Consider the following 13903-nt stretch of genomic DNA (forward strand, 5'->3'; position numbering starts at 1 on the left):
AGGTTTTGGGCACCTTGGATAAATATGTGCCTAAAATATTTGCACATTACTGTAACTTGTTTTTCACAGTATGTAGATTGATTTCAGCACAATGCTGGAGAGCTCAGTGGGTCAAGTAATATTAGGGCATTTGACATTTCGGGATGAGACTCTTCAGGACCTATCAGGAGGATGATTTCTTTCCCTCCCAAACCATTAGAAAGTTTATCAGTTGCCTGGCAGATTGACTAACCCATGAAGCAATAGGTGAAGAGAAGATATACGAGGATGCTGCCAGGACTTGAGAAGAGACCTTGGATATTTAAGATTTTATTTCTTGATGTATAGGAGATTGAGGAGTGACCTTATAGAGCTGTATAAAATCATGAGGGATGCAGATAGAGTGAATATACATGATCTTTTTATCCCAGGGAAGGAAAACTTAAAAACTAGAGGGCAGAGGTTTAAGGTGAGAGCTGAAAGATTTCAGTGATTTGAGGGGCAACTGCATGCAGAAGATAGTTTGTATATGGAACAAGTGTCAAAAGAAGTGCTTGAAGCAGAGCAGAAAGCATATGAAGATATTTGGATAGAAAACATAGAAAATAGGTGCAGGAGCAGGCCATTTGGCCCTTCGAGCCTGCACCGCCATTTATTATGATCATGGCTGATCATCCAACTCAGAACCCTGCACCAGCCTTCCCTCCATACCCTTTGATCCCCCTAGCCACAAGGGCCATATCTAACTCCCTCTTAAATATAGCCAATGAACTGGCCTCAACTGTTTCCTGTGGCAGAGAATTCCACAGATTCATCTCTGTGTGAAGAAGTTTTTCCTAATCTCAGTCCTAAAAGGCTTCGCCTTTATCCTCAAACTGTGACCCCTCGTTCTGGACTTCCCCAACATTGGGAACAATCTTCCAGCATCTAGCCTGTCCAATCCCTTTAGGATTTTATACGTTTCAATCAGATCCCCCCTCAATCTTCTAAATTCCAACGAGTACAAGCCTAGTTCATCCAGTCTTTCTTCATATGAAAGTCCTGCCATCCCAGGAATCAGTCTGGTGAACCTTCTTTGTACTCCCTCTATGGCAAAAATGTCTTTCCTCAGATTAGGGGTCCAAAACTGCACATAATACTCCAGGTGTGGTCTCACCAAGGCCTTGTACAACTGCAGTAGTACCTCCCTGCTCCTGTACTCGAATCCTCTCGCTATAAATGCCAGCATACCATTCGCCTTTTTCACCGCCTGCTGTACCTGCATGCCCACTTTCAATGACTGGTGTATAATGACACCCAGGTCTCGTCGCACCTCCCCTTTTCCTAATCGGCCACCATTCAGATAATAATCTGTTTTCCTATTTTTGCCACCAAAGTGGATAACTTCACATTTATCCACATTAAATTGCATCTGCCATGAATTTGCCCATTCACCCAACCTATCCAAGTCATCCTGCATCCTCTTAGCATCCTCCTCACAGCTAACACCCAGCTTCGTGTCATCCGCAAACTTGGAGATGCTGCATTTAATTCCCTCATCCAAGTCATTAATATATATTGTAAACAACTGGGGTCCCAGCACTGAGCCTTGCGGTACCCCACTATTCACTGCCTGCCATTCTGAAAAGGTCCCGTTTATTCCCACTCTTTGCTTCCTGTCTGCTAACCAATTCTCTATCCACATCAATATCTTACCCCCAATACCGTGTGCTTTAAGTTTACACACTAATCTCCTGTGTGGGACCTTGTCAAAAGCCTTTTGAAAATCCAATTATACCACATCCACTGGTCCTCCCCTATCCACTCTACTAGTTACATCCTCAAAAAATTCTGAGATTCGTCAGACATGATTTTCCTTTCACAAATCCATGCTGACTTTGTCTGATGATTTCACCGCTTTCCAAATGTGCTGTTATCACATCTTTGATAACTGACTCCAGCAGTTTCCCCACCACCGACGTTAGGCTAACCGGTCTATAATTCCCCGGTTTCTCTCTCCCTCCTTTTTTAAAAAGTGGGGTTACATTAGCCACCCTCCAATCCTCGGGAACTAGTCCAGAATCTAACGAGTTTTGAAAAATTATCACTAATGCATCCACTGTTTCTTGGGCTACTTCCTTAAGCACTCTGGGATGCAGACCATCTGGCCCTGGGGATTTATCTGCCTTTAGTCCCTTCAATTTACCTAACACCACTTCCCTACTAACATGTATTTCACTCAGTTCCTCCATCTCACTGGACCCTCTGTTCCCTACTATTTTTGGAAGATTATTTATGTCCTCCTTAGTGAAGACAGAACCAAAGTAATTATTCAATTGGTCTGCCATGTCCTTGCTCCCCATAATCAATTCACCTATTTCTCTCTGTAGGGGACTTACATTTGTCTTTACCAGGCACATGGTTATGAGGAATTTAGAGAATTATAGGCTAAGCACAGGGAAATCGGACTAGCTTGCTGGGTGCAATGGTCACCATGGACTATTTGACTCTGTGTACCCCATACATGAGTGTAATTGCTCTGACAGTAGAACAAAATGGCCTTCTAAAAGGGGTAATACACAAAATGCTGGAGGAATTCAGCAGGTTAGGCAGCATCTATGGAGAAGAATAACCAGTCAACGTTTTGTGCTGAGACCCTGCATCAGAACTGGAAAGGAAGGGGCAAGAAGCCAGAGAGGGGTATTGGCTAAAGTAGAGAAATGTCTTGGTCGAGGATGCTTTATCTCTGACTTACTGAGTTTACAGCAGGGTTATGGGACTTGGTCAGTAACGGTTGCTGTTTTTATTTGAAAGGCACATTTCTAACTTTATTTTCTTGGCTTTGATTTTTTGTTTGGGTCAGTGACTGTTGACAGGACTTGGAATGCTTTGAATTGCAGCTTCAAACATCAGAACTTGACCCTGACAGCATGCCTTGTTTATCATTTCTTCGACTTGTTTGCAGGAGCCTCGAGAAGGAACTTATGGTGGACTTTGGACCTGACGGAGAATTTTCATACATGTTCAGTCAGTGCTATGAAATGACAACAAATGAGTAAGTGGCATTTTTTTCTTTTATTTTTCCCCTGTGCGTGCTCATTTTTTTGATGCGTCCCAATGTTTTGGGTTTCAATGTAACTGGAAATTGTCTTCAAGAATGAAACCAAAACTCAAACCAGTCAGGAGTCCAACTATTTTTTTTAAACTTTTTTTTTGTGTTCCATGCACTACTCAACAATGGCTGAGAGTTATTTTGTAAAGTAAATGGTTCTGATCTGGATAGTCACAGACTTTCCTGGCATGATTCAACCACTGATGTTTCATTAGAGCACACACCCAGTGCCCCCTCATGCTTCATATACTCTGATCAGGCTACTAGGCTGTGATTCTAGAGTTGCTTGATCTGGAAATGCGTGGTAAAACCATGGAGTGTGTTGGATCTATGGATGATATTGTTCATAAGGTTCTTTGGAAGTCAAGAATGAGGTGCAAATCTTCCTGCAACTTTTTAATTAGACATTCATAACATAGAAATAACAGTAAAGCACAGTGAGCAAGTAACACAGCAGCAGGTGACAACTGTAACTGTAACCAAGGCTTAACAAGAAAACCTGCTTCGTGGTTGGTCTTTATACTAATACTGTAACTGGTTGAAGTTGAAGAGATAAAGAAATCTCTGGGATCTGAACTGCCTGTGAGATGCCAAGGACAGTTTTGATTTACGTTGCCGTGATGCAGGCGTAGAGACAATGAAACTACTGAAATACGGAATCAGCTATACTACAAATTACTGAAAGCCCATTAAACGTTTACCGACAAGCGGGTGATTATACAAAACGTGGGGAAAGTTAAACCACAAGATAAGTAACAGTTGAAGCCCTAATCTAAGGATAGAACTCATTAATTGGTTATCCACAACTCACTTGAATTCCATTGCAAATCATTGGAATCCATTGCCTGAGTGATGATCTTTTGTAACGAAGCTAACAGATCTCTTTTGCTTGCGCAGCGCTACGTGCCGGTGATGCAGCTGTATGGAGTTATTTGTTGCACCTGTGCATATAACAATAAACTCAACTTCGGTTTGGTTAGGATGTACAGTGGAATAGGTTCTTTTCCCGTCACATTTGCATCATGGATTGGATCCTGCAGACCTGTAATTATCACCCAAGCTTTACAAACACCACTTACCTGAGGATAATAGGATCACGTGCTGCATATCAGGTTTAAATGTCCCACTCAGTTTTAGTCTGTGCACCCCCCACCCCTCTTGATTGGTACTGATTACTTTAGCACAGTAGAAATCTTATAGGTTCAACATTCAGATGTTCTGGCAGCTATTGACATTTAAGTAAAGTTAGAAAGCATTGAAAGTAATTTAAAGCTTTGGAAATTAGATAGGGCAAAATAATAACTTTTGCAGATGGCACTAGAATAGGTGGTATTGTCAGTGAAGAAATTACAGGAGGATCTTGTTTAGAGGTGTAGATGAGTGGCATATGGAGTTTACTTCAGGTGAGTATGAGGTGTTGCATTTTGGAAAGTCCTATCAAGGAAGGATGTTCAAATGAATGGTGAGGTAGAACAGAAAGATCTTGGAGTTAGGTACACAGTTCCCTGAAAATAGTCACAGATAGAAAGGGTAGTGAAGAGGGCTGTTGGTGTACTGACCTTAATCAGTCAGGGCATTGAATAGGGAAGATATTATTTGTATAAGAATCTGGTGAGGCTGCACTGAGTATTGTGTTCATTTTTGGTCACTCCATTATAGGAAAGATGTTACTAAACTCGGTAGAGCGCAGAAAAGATTGACAAGGATGTTGTCAGGACTCAAGCGACTGAGTTGGAGAGAGGTTGGACAGGCTAGGACTACTTGAAGCATAGGACAATATAAAGCAATCTTACGGAGATTTTTTAAATTATGAGGGGCCTAGATCAGGTGGATGGTAAGTCTTCCCCAGAGTAGGGTAATCAAAAACAATAGGGCATTGGCTTAAAGTGAGAGAGGCAAGGTTTAAAAGAAAAGCAATTTTTTCAACAGAAGGGGTGATCAGTACACGAATTGAGCTGCCTGAAAATAGGTTGAGGCAGGTAATAATGCCTTTGATAAGACACTTGGAAAGGTGCATGGATAAGAACGATTTAGAAGATTATGGGCCAAATGAAAGTAAATGAGACTAGCTTGGAAGGGAATCTTGGTTGCCATTGATTTGTTGGGCCATAGGGCCCATTTTTCATGCTGTATAACTCTAAATATCTGTGCTTTCCCTATTTAAGTCTACCTGCAAACTAGTGAATTCATTTAGACCTCAGATCACATGGGATGTTTGTCATTCCAGCAGTTTGTATGCTGTGAATTGAAACAAACTCGCATGTTATGATTTTTGTAGCATGCATTGCTTTCAGCATGTACTTGGTCCTACTTTTTATACATTTACACTTGTATGTACTGACATAATTCCTACATAACAATTTCTGTAGGAAAAAAATCATAGAGATGTCAAAATAATCCTTGATCACATTTCTAATTGAATCCATTTAACCAAATGTTTCAAAAGGCTTCTGCATCAAAGAGATGTACTTCATGTTAGAGTTTTTGAAATTTCAATACACGTATTAATATGCACTTTTGCAACCTTATAATTCATGAAGCATCCATCATGAGGCATTCCCATCATCCAGGCCATGTTCTCTTTCCACTGCTGCCACTGGGAAGGACGTACAGGAGTCTTGGGTCCCACACCACCAGGTTCAGGAACAGTAATTACCCTTCAACCATCAGGATCCTGAACTAGAGGGGATAACTGCACTCACTTTAACACTGAACTGATTCCATAACCTGTGGACTCATTTTCAAGGACTCTACAACTCACGTTATCAATATTATTTATTTGGTTATTCATTTATTTATTTATTTGCATCGTTCTGGTTGTTTGTCAGTCTGTGTATGTGGTTTTTATTGATTCTATTGTAGTTTTTTTGTTCGACTGTAAATGTCTGTAAGGACAAATCTCGATCAAATTTCATGGTGACATATACATACTGTGGGATAATAAAGTTACTTTGAACTTTTGAACACAGCAAAACGTTCAGTCCCTTTCACAGGAATATTGCTAAGTAAAAGCTATCCAATATAGTGGTATTCAAAAAAGTTCGGCTTTTACAGCATTTCTTGTTTTTAACTTCCCTCTTAAGAGGAAGAAAGCAGAAAATTTTTGAGCAATAAGCGATCAGTTGGGGGAACTCAGCAGGTTGAGCAGCATCTCATGAGGAATGGAATTGTCAATCTTTTGGGTCAAGACTTTACATCAGGACTAGGTCTCCAACCAGCTGAGTTCCTCCCGCAGATAGTTTGTTGCTGCAGATTTTAACATCTGCAGCCTCTTGTGGCTCCAGAACATTTGAGCTAGACTTCCAGAGAAGGTGTGACTGTCAGCTGCTGAGTAGAATCTTTGTGTTCAGAGTAGTATCCTGGAATTTTGTAGAGCCAGTTAGGGAGATGTGGAGGATGGAACCAAAGTTTGAAAATAAGGATTGGGTCGTCGAGTTTCAGGGTTGGAGTTCCGTGCAGCTGGAGGCATGAGTGACGGTGGCCCACTAGGTATACAGATCAGCGAGACAGGAGTTCAAGGCTTAGTGTTCAGGGTCCCGTCATCGGAGAGTCTAGTGTTCAAAGCCATAGTGTTTGGGTCTTCATCCAGGATCCTTATTCATTGTCATTGGCAAGTTCTGGGGTCTATACCAAAGATCAAACCCCTATAGTCAATTGAAAGTCTAAAAGTCAAGACTGTGTGGCCAGATCATTTGGGGAAGTCAAAGCCCAATGTCTGTGAACATTGGAGGTTGGAGATGGCCTGTCCTGGAGTTATAGGACTGTGTGTGTGCGCATGGGTTGGTGGGTGGGAGGGAGGAATGGGGCTTGTTTTTGCTGTTCTTGTGTTTTGCTTTGCTGTGTTCTGTGTTGTTCTGCCTAGTGTTGTGGGCATACTATTCTGGCGTCAGAATGTGTGATGACACTTCCAGGCTGCCCTCAGCACATCCTTGGGTACATTGGTTGTTAACGCAAATGACGCATTTCACTGTGTTTCAATGTACACATGTTAGATAAAATGAATCTCTTCCGGGAAGAGAGCTTTAAAGTCAAACTTTGCTTCTGGGAATTAGTTCTGTCATTAAGCACGTCGATGATGGGTCACCAGTACTTGCTGTAAGTTGACAACTGAGACGTGGCCAGACTGACCAGCGAGACCAACGCTGATGCCCAAGGCTGATTGAGAAGTAGTTTGTCAGAAGGTTTTTACTTATTTGGACACTGTGCTATTTGGAGTTACTGTTTTTCAGTGAAATTGTCCCAATTTCGCCCCTGCAGACACAAGAGATGAGATGGATTAGCTTTATTTGTCAGATGTACATCAAGGATCAACTTTATTAACCATTTACCTTTTACATGTACATATTAGGAATTTGCTGTATTGTCGCAAAAACAATAACATTGAACAGTTATAAATAATAAATTATAGGAAAAAAGGTTGGAGGTTAAAGAGCGGTTGTGGACTCTTTATTCCCCTACATAGATTCTGTCTGATCTGCCGAGTTCCTCCAGCATTTTGTGTGTGTAACACTCTCAAGGTAGTCATTTACAAACCTACGGATCTGTGGAAATTCAAGTGTGGACAACCAACCAGTAAACTCAAGAATATGGGTTTAAGATGGCGCTAGTAAAGCACAGCGATGACTTGCTGGCAGTAAATAGACCCAGTAATTACTTTATACCTCACACTTTTCTCAAAAAATGATTACTATAATCAATAGATTCCAATTTCCCTTTTGGAGTTGTGCTTTTGAACCGTCTGTACAACCTGGCATTTTTTGTGGTGTGAACTGAAGTCGTGAAGGTGTAGACAGTTGCGTCTTAGTGTGTAAGGCCAAATCGAAGCAGTGGCTGGGCCCGAGGGCAGGGAACGAGCCAATGTTTGGCCATTGCTGGAGTGGACAGAGTTGTTTCGAGATGGCAGAACCGAAGTGCAGAATGGGGGTCTGGGACAGAGAGCGAGGAGCGATCTGCTGTTCAGTCGATTTGAGCACCAGGCCAGATGAGAAAGGTCAGGCATGGGCGAATTGAGCCAGGTTCAAGAGTGAGAAAAAACCCAAGGTTTGATTGATTTAAGTGCCGGACCAGATTGAGTATGCTGAGTATGGGCAGAATCGAGTCGGTGGGGCCTGGGCCTGAGAGCACATCGAAGTAGCGGAGACTGGGTCCAAGAGTGAGGTACAACCCGAGCTTTGGTCAATTTAAGCCCCGGGCCAGATTGCGAAGGTCAGGGTGTTGGGGCTGGAGTTGAGGGACAGGCTGGTGTTCACCTGACAGGCAGGTTTACTTGTTTCTGTGCTGAACTGAGGCTGTGGCCTGCAGCTGACAGCTCCAGAATCGGCCAGGACTGGCTTCCTCAATTCACCTCAAGTGGACTCACTTTGCTCAATTTCAGTTCTGAATGTTATTTGTTTAGTTTTATTGTTTGCGTGATTTTTTTTTGTGCACATTGCAATATGACCATGTTTTTTAATGTGTTTTATTGGGTTTCTTTGTTTTGTAGCCGTCTGTGGGGAGATGTATCTCAAAGTTGTATTTAGCATATATAGTTGTACATATACTAAATGTGGTAAATGTACTGTGAATTTTGAACTTTAAAGTTGCCAGTTGGTAGATATGGGAGTAATGGGAGCTGTTTGGGATTCTGTTTAAACATGGGTTCCTTTTCTTGCAGGTATATCTACAAACTCTGTCCATTCAACAAAGTGGCGCAAAAACCAAAGCATGGAGGGGCAGAAACTAGTCTTGGGTAAGATAATTGTGGAGCTGTTCCTGAGCTTACTGTTTTTGCTGTTCCAAAATTAGAAAATAATATGGTCGGGCACTCTGAATAGTTTCCATTGGGATTACTGTGCATGAACTTTGCTAGCTGCTATAGCTGTGATTTAGAAGGGGTAAAGGAAGCCACAGGCAGTATATTGGTGTTGTAATACTGCCTTTTGTTCATTGGGTATATTTAAAGTGGAAATTGTTAGGTTCATGATTAGTAACGACATTCAAGGTTACAGGGAGAAGACAGGAGAATGGGGTTGAGAGGGATAATAAATCAGCCCGATGGAATGGCAGAACAGACTTGATTACCTGAATGGCCTAATTCTGCCCCTATGTCTTGTGGTCATTCAGAAACCATTATTATCATCAAGGGTGTCCAATTCCTTGATGATCATCCAGGCCACTTAGTTGTCTGATGACACTGTCAGCTTAAAACACAGACCTTAGCTTGCAGTTATACTTGTATATTTATTTATATGATGTGAAGTATTTCATCAGAGTACGGCAATAAGTGTAAAACAAATGCCTTCAAGTGCTAGTGGGCAGGAAGTCTCAGCAGAGCAGGCAGTATATCTGAAGGGAGAACCCAGTGGGCAGTCCTTGCAACACACACAAAATGCTGGAGGAACTCAGCAGGCCAGGCAGCATTTTTCAGTTGACGTTTTGGGCTGAAACCCTTCTGCAAGACTGGAGAAAAAATGCTGAGGAGTAGATTTGAAAGCTGGGGGAAGGGGAGAGAGAAACACCAGGTGTTAGGTGAAACCTGGAGGGGGAGGGATGAAGTAAAGAGGTGGGAAGTTGATTGGTGAAAGAGACAGAGGGCCATGGAAGAAAGAAAAAGGAGGGGAGGGTGTAGGAGCACCCAAGGGAGGTGATTGGCGGACAAAGAGATAAGGTGAGAGAGGGAAAAGGGGATGGGAAATGGTGAACGGGCAGGGTGGGGGCGCAAAGAAGAGAGCATTACCGGAAGTTTGAGAAATCGATATGTGTGCCATCAGGTTGGAGGCTACCCAAATGGAATATAAGGTGTTGTTCCTCCAACCATTCGCTAGGTTTCAATGAGGTCACCCCTCATTCATCTGAATTCCAGCGAATACAGGCCCAGAGCCATCAAATGCTCTTCACATGACAAGTGATTCAATCCTCAACTCATTTTCGTGAACCTCCATTCAACCCTCTCCAGTTTCAGCACATCCTCTCCACGGTCAGTCCTTTACTGTTTGTTTCACAGCAAGTTCAAGAGAAGGACAACACGGCGGGAGTGTTGGTACAAGACAAAGAAGTGAGCTTGGGACAAGCGAATCAGCTAGATAGGTTTTTGAAAGCAGTTTGGTAGTTGAACATCCCCCGATCAGGATCGGGTTTATTATCACTGACATATGTTGTGAAATTTGCTATTTATAGAGTCATTGAAAAGTACAGCACAGAAACCTTTTGGCCCATCTAGTCCATGCTGAATCATTTAAGCTGTCTAGTCCCATTGACCTGCATCTGGACCCTAGCCCTCCAATCCCCTGCCATCCATGTACCTATTCAAACTTCTTTTAAGCATTCAAATTGAGCTGGCATGCATCAATTGCACTGGCAGCTCATACCACGCTCTCACGACCCTCTGAGTGAAGAAATTTCCCTTCATGTTCTACTTAAACTTTGTACCTTTCACCCTTAACCCATGGCTTCAACTGTAGTCCCATCCAACCTCAGTGGAAAAATGCCTGCTTGCATTTACCCTATCAATGCCCCTTATAATTTTGTATACCTCTGTTAAATTTCCCCTCATTTTCTATCTTCCAAGGAGTAAAGTCCTAACCTATTCCATCTCTTATAACTCCTCCAGTCGTGGCAACATCCTGGTAAATTTTCTGCTTTGCCTTCATCAACTTTCCTGGTAATTTCCTCGTAAAACTCTGTAAGATTGGTTAGATATGACCCACCACACACAAAGCCATGCTGACAGATTCTAATCAGTTCATGTCTATCCAAATACTCATACACAGTCCCTTAGAATATCTTCCAATAACTTTACCACTACTAATGTCAGCCTCACTGACCTACAATTTCTTGGTTTTTTTGAGGCGTTCTTAAATAGTGGAACAACATTAGCTATCCTCCACTACTCTGGTACACCACCTGTATTAAGGATGATTTAAATGTCTCTGCTAGGACCCCTGAAATTTCTGCACTTGCCTCTCCCATTGTCCTTGTCAGGCTGTGGGGATTTATCCACCCTAATTTGCCTCAAGACAGCAAAAACCACCTCCTCTACAATCTATACAGGGCCCATGAACTGGCTGCTATTTTGCCTCATTCCTATAGACTGTGTCTGTCTTCTGAGTAAATACAGATGGAAAAATCCATTTAGGATTCCCCTACCACTTTTGGCTCCGCATATAGATTCTGATCTTCTAGAGAGCTAATTTTGTCTCTCGCAATTCTTTCTGTGGAATCCCTTAGAATTCTTCTTCACCTTGTCTGCTTGGGTAACTTCATGCCGCCTTTTAGCCCTCCTAATTTCTTTAAGTGTTCTCCTGCATCTCTTATACTCCGTAAGCACCTCATTTGTTTCTACCTGCTATGCACCTCCTTAACCATAGCTTCAATATCTCCCGAAAACCAAGGTTTCTTAAACCTGTTATCTTTACTTTTTATTCTGATAGACACGTACAATCTTTGTTCTCTTAATATTTCACTTTTGAAGGCCTCCCATTTTACCAAGTGCGTGTTTTCCAGAAAACAGCATGTTCCACTCCACACTTGCCAGATCCTTTCTGATATCATCTTCCATTTAGAATCTCAACCCACAGACCAGACCTATCTCTTTCCATATTTACTTTGGAGCTAATGGCATTATGATCTCTAGATGCAAAGTGTTCCCCTACACAAGTTTCTGTCACCTACCATAAGATGTAGGAGCAGAATTGGGCCATTTGATGCTGTGATTTCCCCTTGAGGAAGCCATGCTGACTATGGCCTATTTTACCATGTGCCTCAAAGTACCCTGAGACTTCAGACTTTGTAATCGACTCCAACATCTTCCCAACCACTGAGATCAGACTAACTGGCCTATCGTTTCCTCCTTCTGTCTCTCTCCCTTGAAGAGTGGAGTGATGTGATGTTTTTCTTAACTGGTAAAGCCACCCATCCCACCTTAATCTACCCCCCCCCACTCTGTTGCATCTAAAACAATGGAACCCCAGAATTTTGAGCTGCCAGTTCTGCCCCTCCAGCAACCAAGTCTCACTAATGGCTACAATATCATAATACTATGTGTTGATACATGCCCTGAGCTCATCTGCCTTTCCTACTATTCTGGCATTGAAATAAAAGCAGCCCAGGACATTAACCGCACTGTGCTAAACCTTTTGATTCCCAATTTTGTGTAAGGTCTTAACATCTCCCTCCGCAACCTCTCCACTGTCTGTTTTGACAATCTAATTCCCATTCCCCTGCAATTCCAGTTTTAACCTCCCCACTGCTCCCTTGCCGCAGTACAGTACCTAAAATGTACTGTGATTTATAATAAATGTAAATTTTTTAATTAAATAAGCGCACAAAGAGAGCAGAATTGTGAGGTAGTGTTGATGGGTTCATGGACCATTCAGAAATATGACTGAGGGGAAGAAGCTACACGCCATATGCAGCCTTGAAGCCACTCACCTGGATGATGTCTTCATTGTTGCTGGTGACTTCAATCATGCCGACTTAAAAACTGTCTTGCCAAAGTACTAGCAACTGGTCAACTTTGCAACCAGAGAAGAGAACATATTATATCTGGTTTTTTTAACCAACATTGAGGCACTTACAAGGCTAGCCCCTGCCCTCACTTCGGATTCTCAGACCACATATCCATTTTGCTAATCCCTGCATAAACAAGAAAACCAGTCCACGGGGAGATGAGGAGCTGGCCAGAAGATGTGACCTCAGCACTGCAGGACTGTTTTGAAAGCACAGACTGGAACATATTGAGGGAGGTGGCTACCTACGATCACCACGACGACATTGATAAGTATGCAGGATCAGTGAATGGCTAAATAGGAAAGTGCATTGAGGATGTTACTGTGATTAAACACTACACTGCCAAGGCAAGCCAGTAACCATGAATGACTGCAGAGGTTCGTGCACTGCTTGGGGATTGGGGTAGTGCCTTCAGATCGGGGACAGGACAACTCTAGCAAATAAAAGCTAACACTGTTTTTGCTTTATTTACTACTGACTGAACCTGTAAGTTAACCTTTAGGGAATCCTGTGCTAGGTCTCCCAAGTCTCTTTGCACCTCCAATTTCTGAATTTCTTTTTCCTCATTTAGAAAATGCTCAGTGGGCTGTTCAACATCTGTGGAGAAAAGACCGTTAATCCAGTTGTGACCTGCAACATTTGTTGGCTGTTTCTAGTACAGGTCGACCTTCACTGATCCGGCACTATTAGGACCTGAGGAGTGCCGGATTAGTGAAAATACCGAATTACCAAAGGATCACATTAAGCATAATCTGTGCCGGATTATCAAAGGAACCGGATTACTGGTAGTCAGATTAGTGAAGGTTGACCTGTACTGAAAATCTGGAAAATACTTTTTTGCTTTAGCATGGAAGAGATTTCCCTATATTGACTGAATAATAACCCCTTTTGTCAGTAAGCAATTCAGTTCTGCTATATGAAAAAAATGCAATGGCATTAAAGTATGTCAGTTTTAAAAATGAAGTTATTAAATATTTAAACATTTTGTAAACATCTTGAATCAGGTTGAAACTTTTTACCCTCGCCTTCAGTAAGATTTCTAAAACCACCTATGAGAATCTATTTGTTGTAATATTATTTATTTATTTTAAAATCCTTTGTCAGTTTAAGTAAACAACCCATATACCTACATGTATTTATAGAGGCAGTCCAAGTCTAAGCTTAAAAGTTGTGAAAATTCATGCCTTGTATAATGGACTTTGTTTTGCTGTTCTGATTTTCCGAAGTGATGTCTTTAGTGAAAAAGCAGAAATATCAGATGCAGGTGAATGGCATCTGAACAAAATGAAAATAGCATTAAGATTGTCAGCTATTATGCGTCCTGCTCTGGTAAAGCTAAAGTCCTCC

At 42.0% G+C, this 13903-nt stretch overlaps 1 protein-coding gene across 2 annotated transcripts in view; it reads left to right on the top strand.

The window, feature by feature from the left end:
- Nucleotides 1–13903, top strand: part of prkcsh (PRKCSH beta subunit of glucosidase II) — a 113334-nt gene that overhangs the window by 91205 nt on the left and 8226 nt on the right. For both annotated transcript variants that reach the window (XM_063035604.1, XM_063035605.1), the window contains 2 exons: nt 2924–3013; nt 8724–8798. In XM_063035604.1, coding sequence (XP_062891674.1) covers nt 2924–3013; nt 8724–8798 — 165 coding nt within the window. The remainder of the gene's footprint in view (nt 1–2923; nt 3014–8723; nt 8799–13903) is intronic.

Source organism: Mobula hypostoma, chromosome 29, assembly GCF_963921235.1.
Source record: "Mobula hypostoma chromosome 29, sMobHyp1.1, whole genome shotgun sequence".
NCBI classification, from domain to species: domain Eukaryota; kingdom Metazoa; phylum Chordata; class Chondrichthyes; order Myliobatiformes; family Myliobatidae; genus Mobula; species Mobula hypostoma.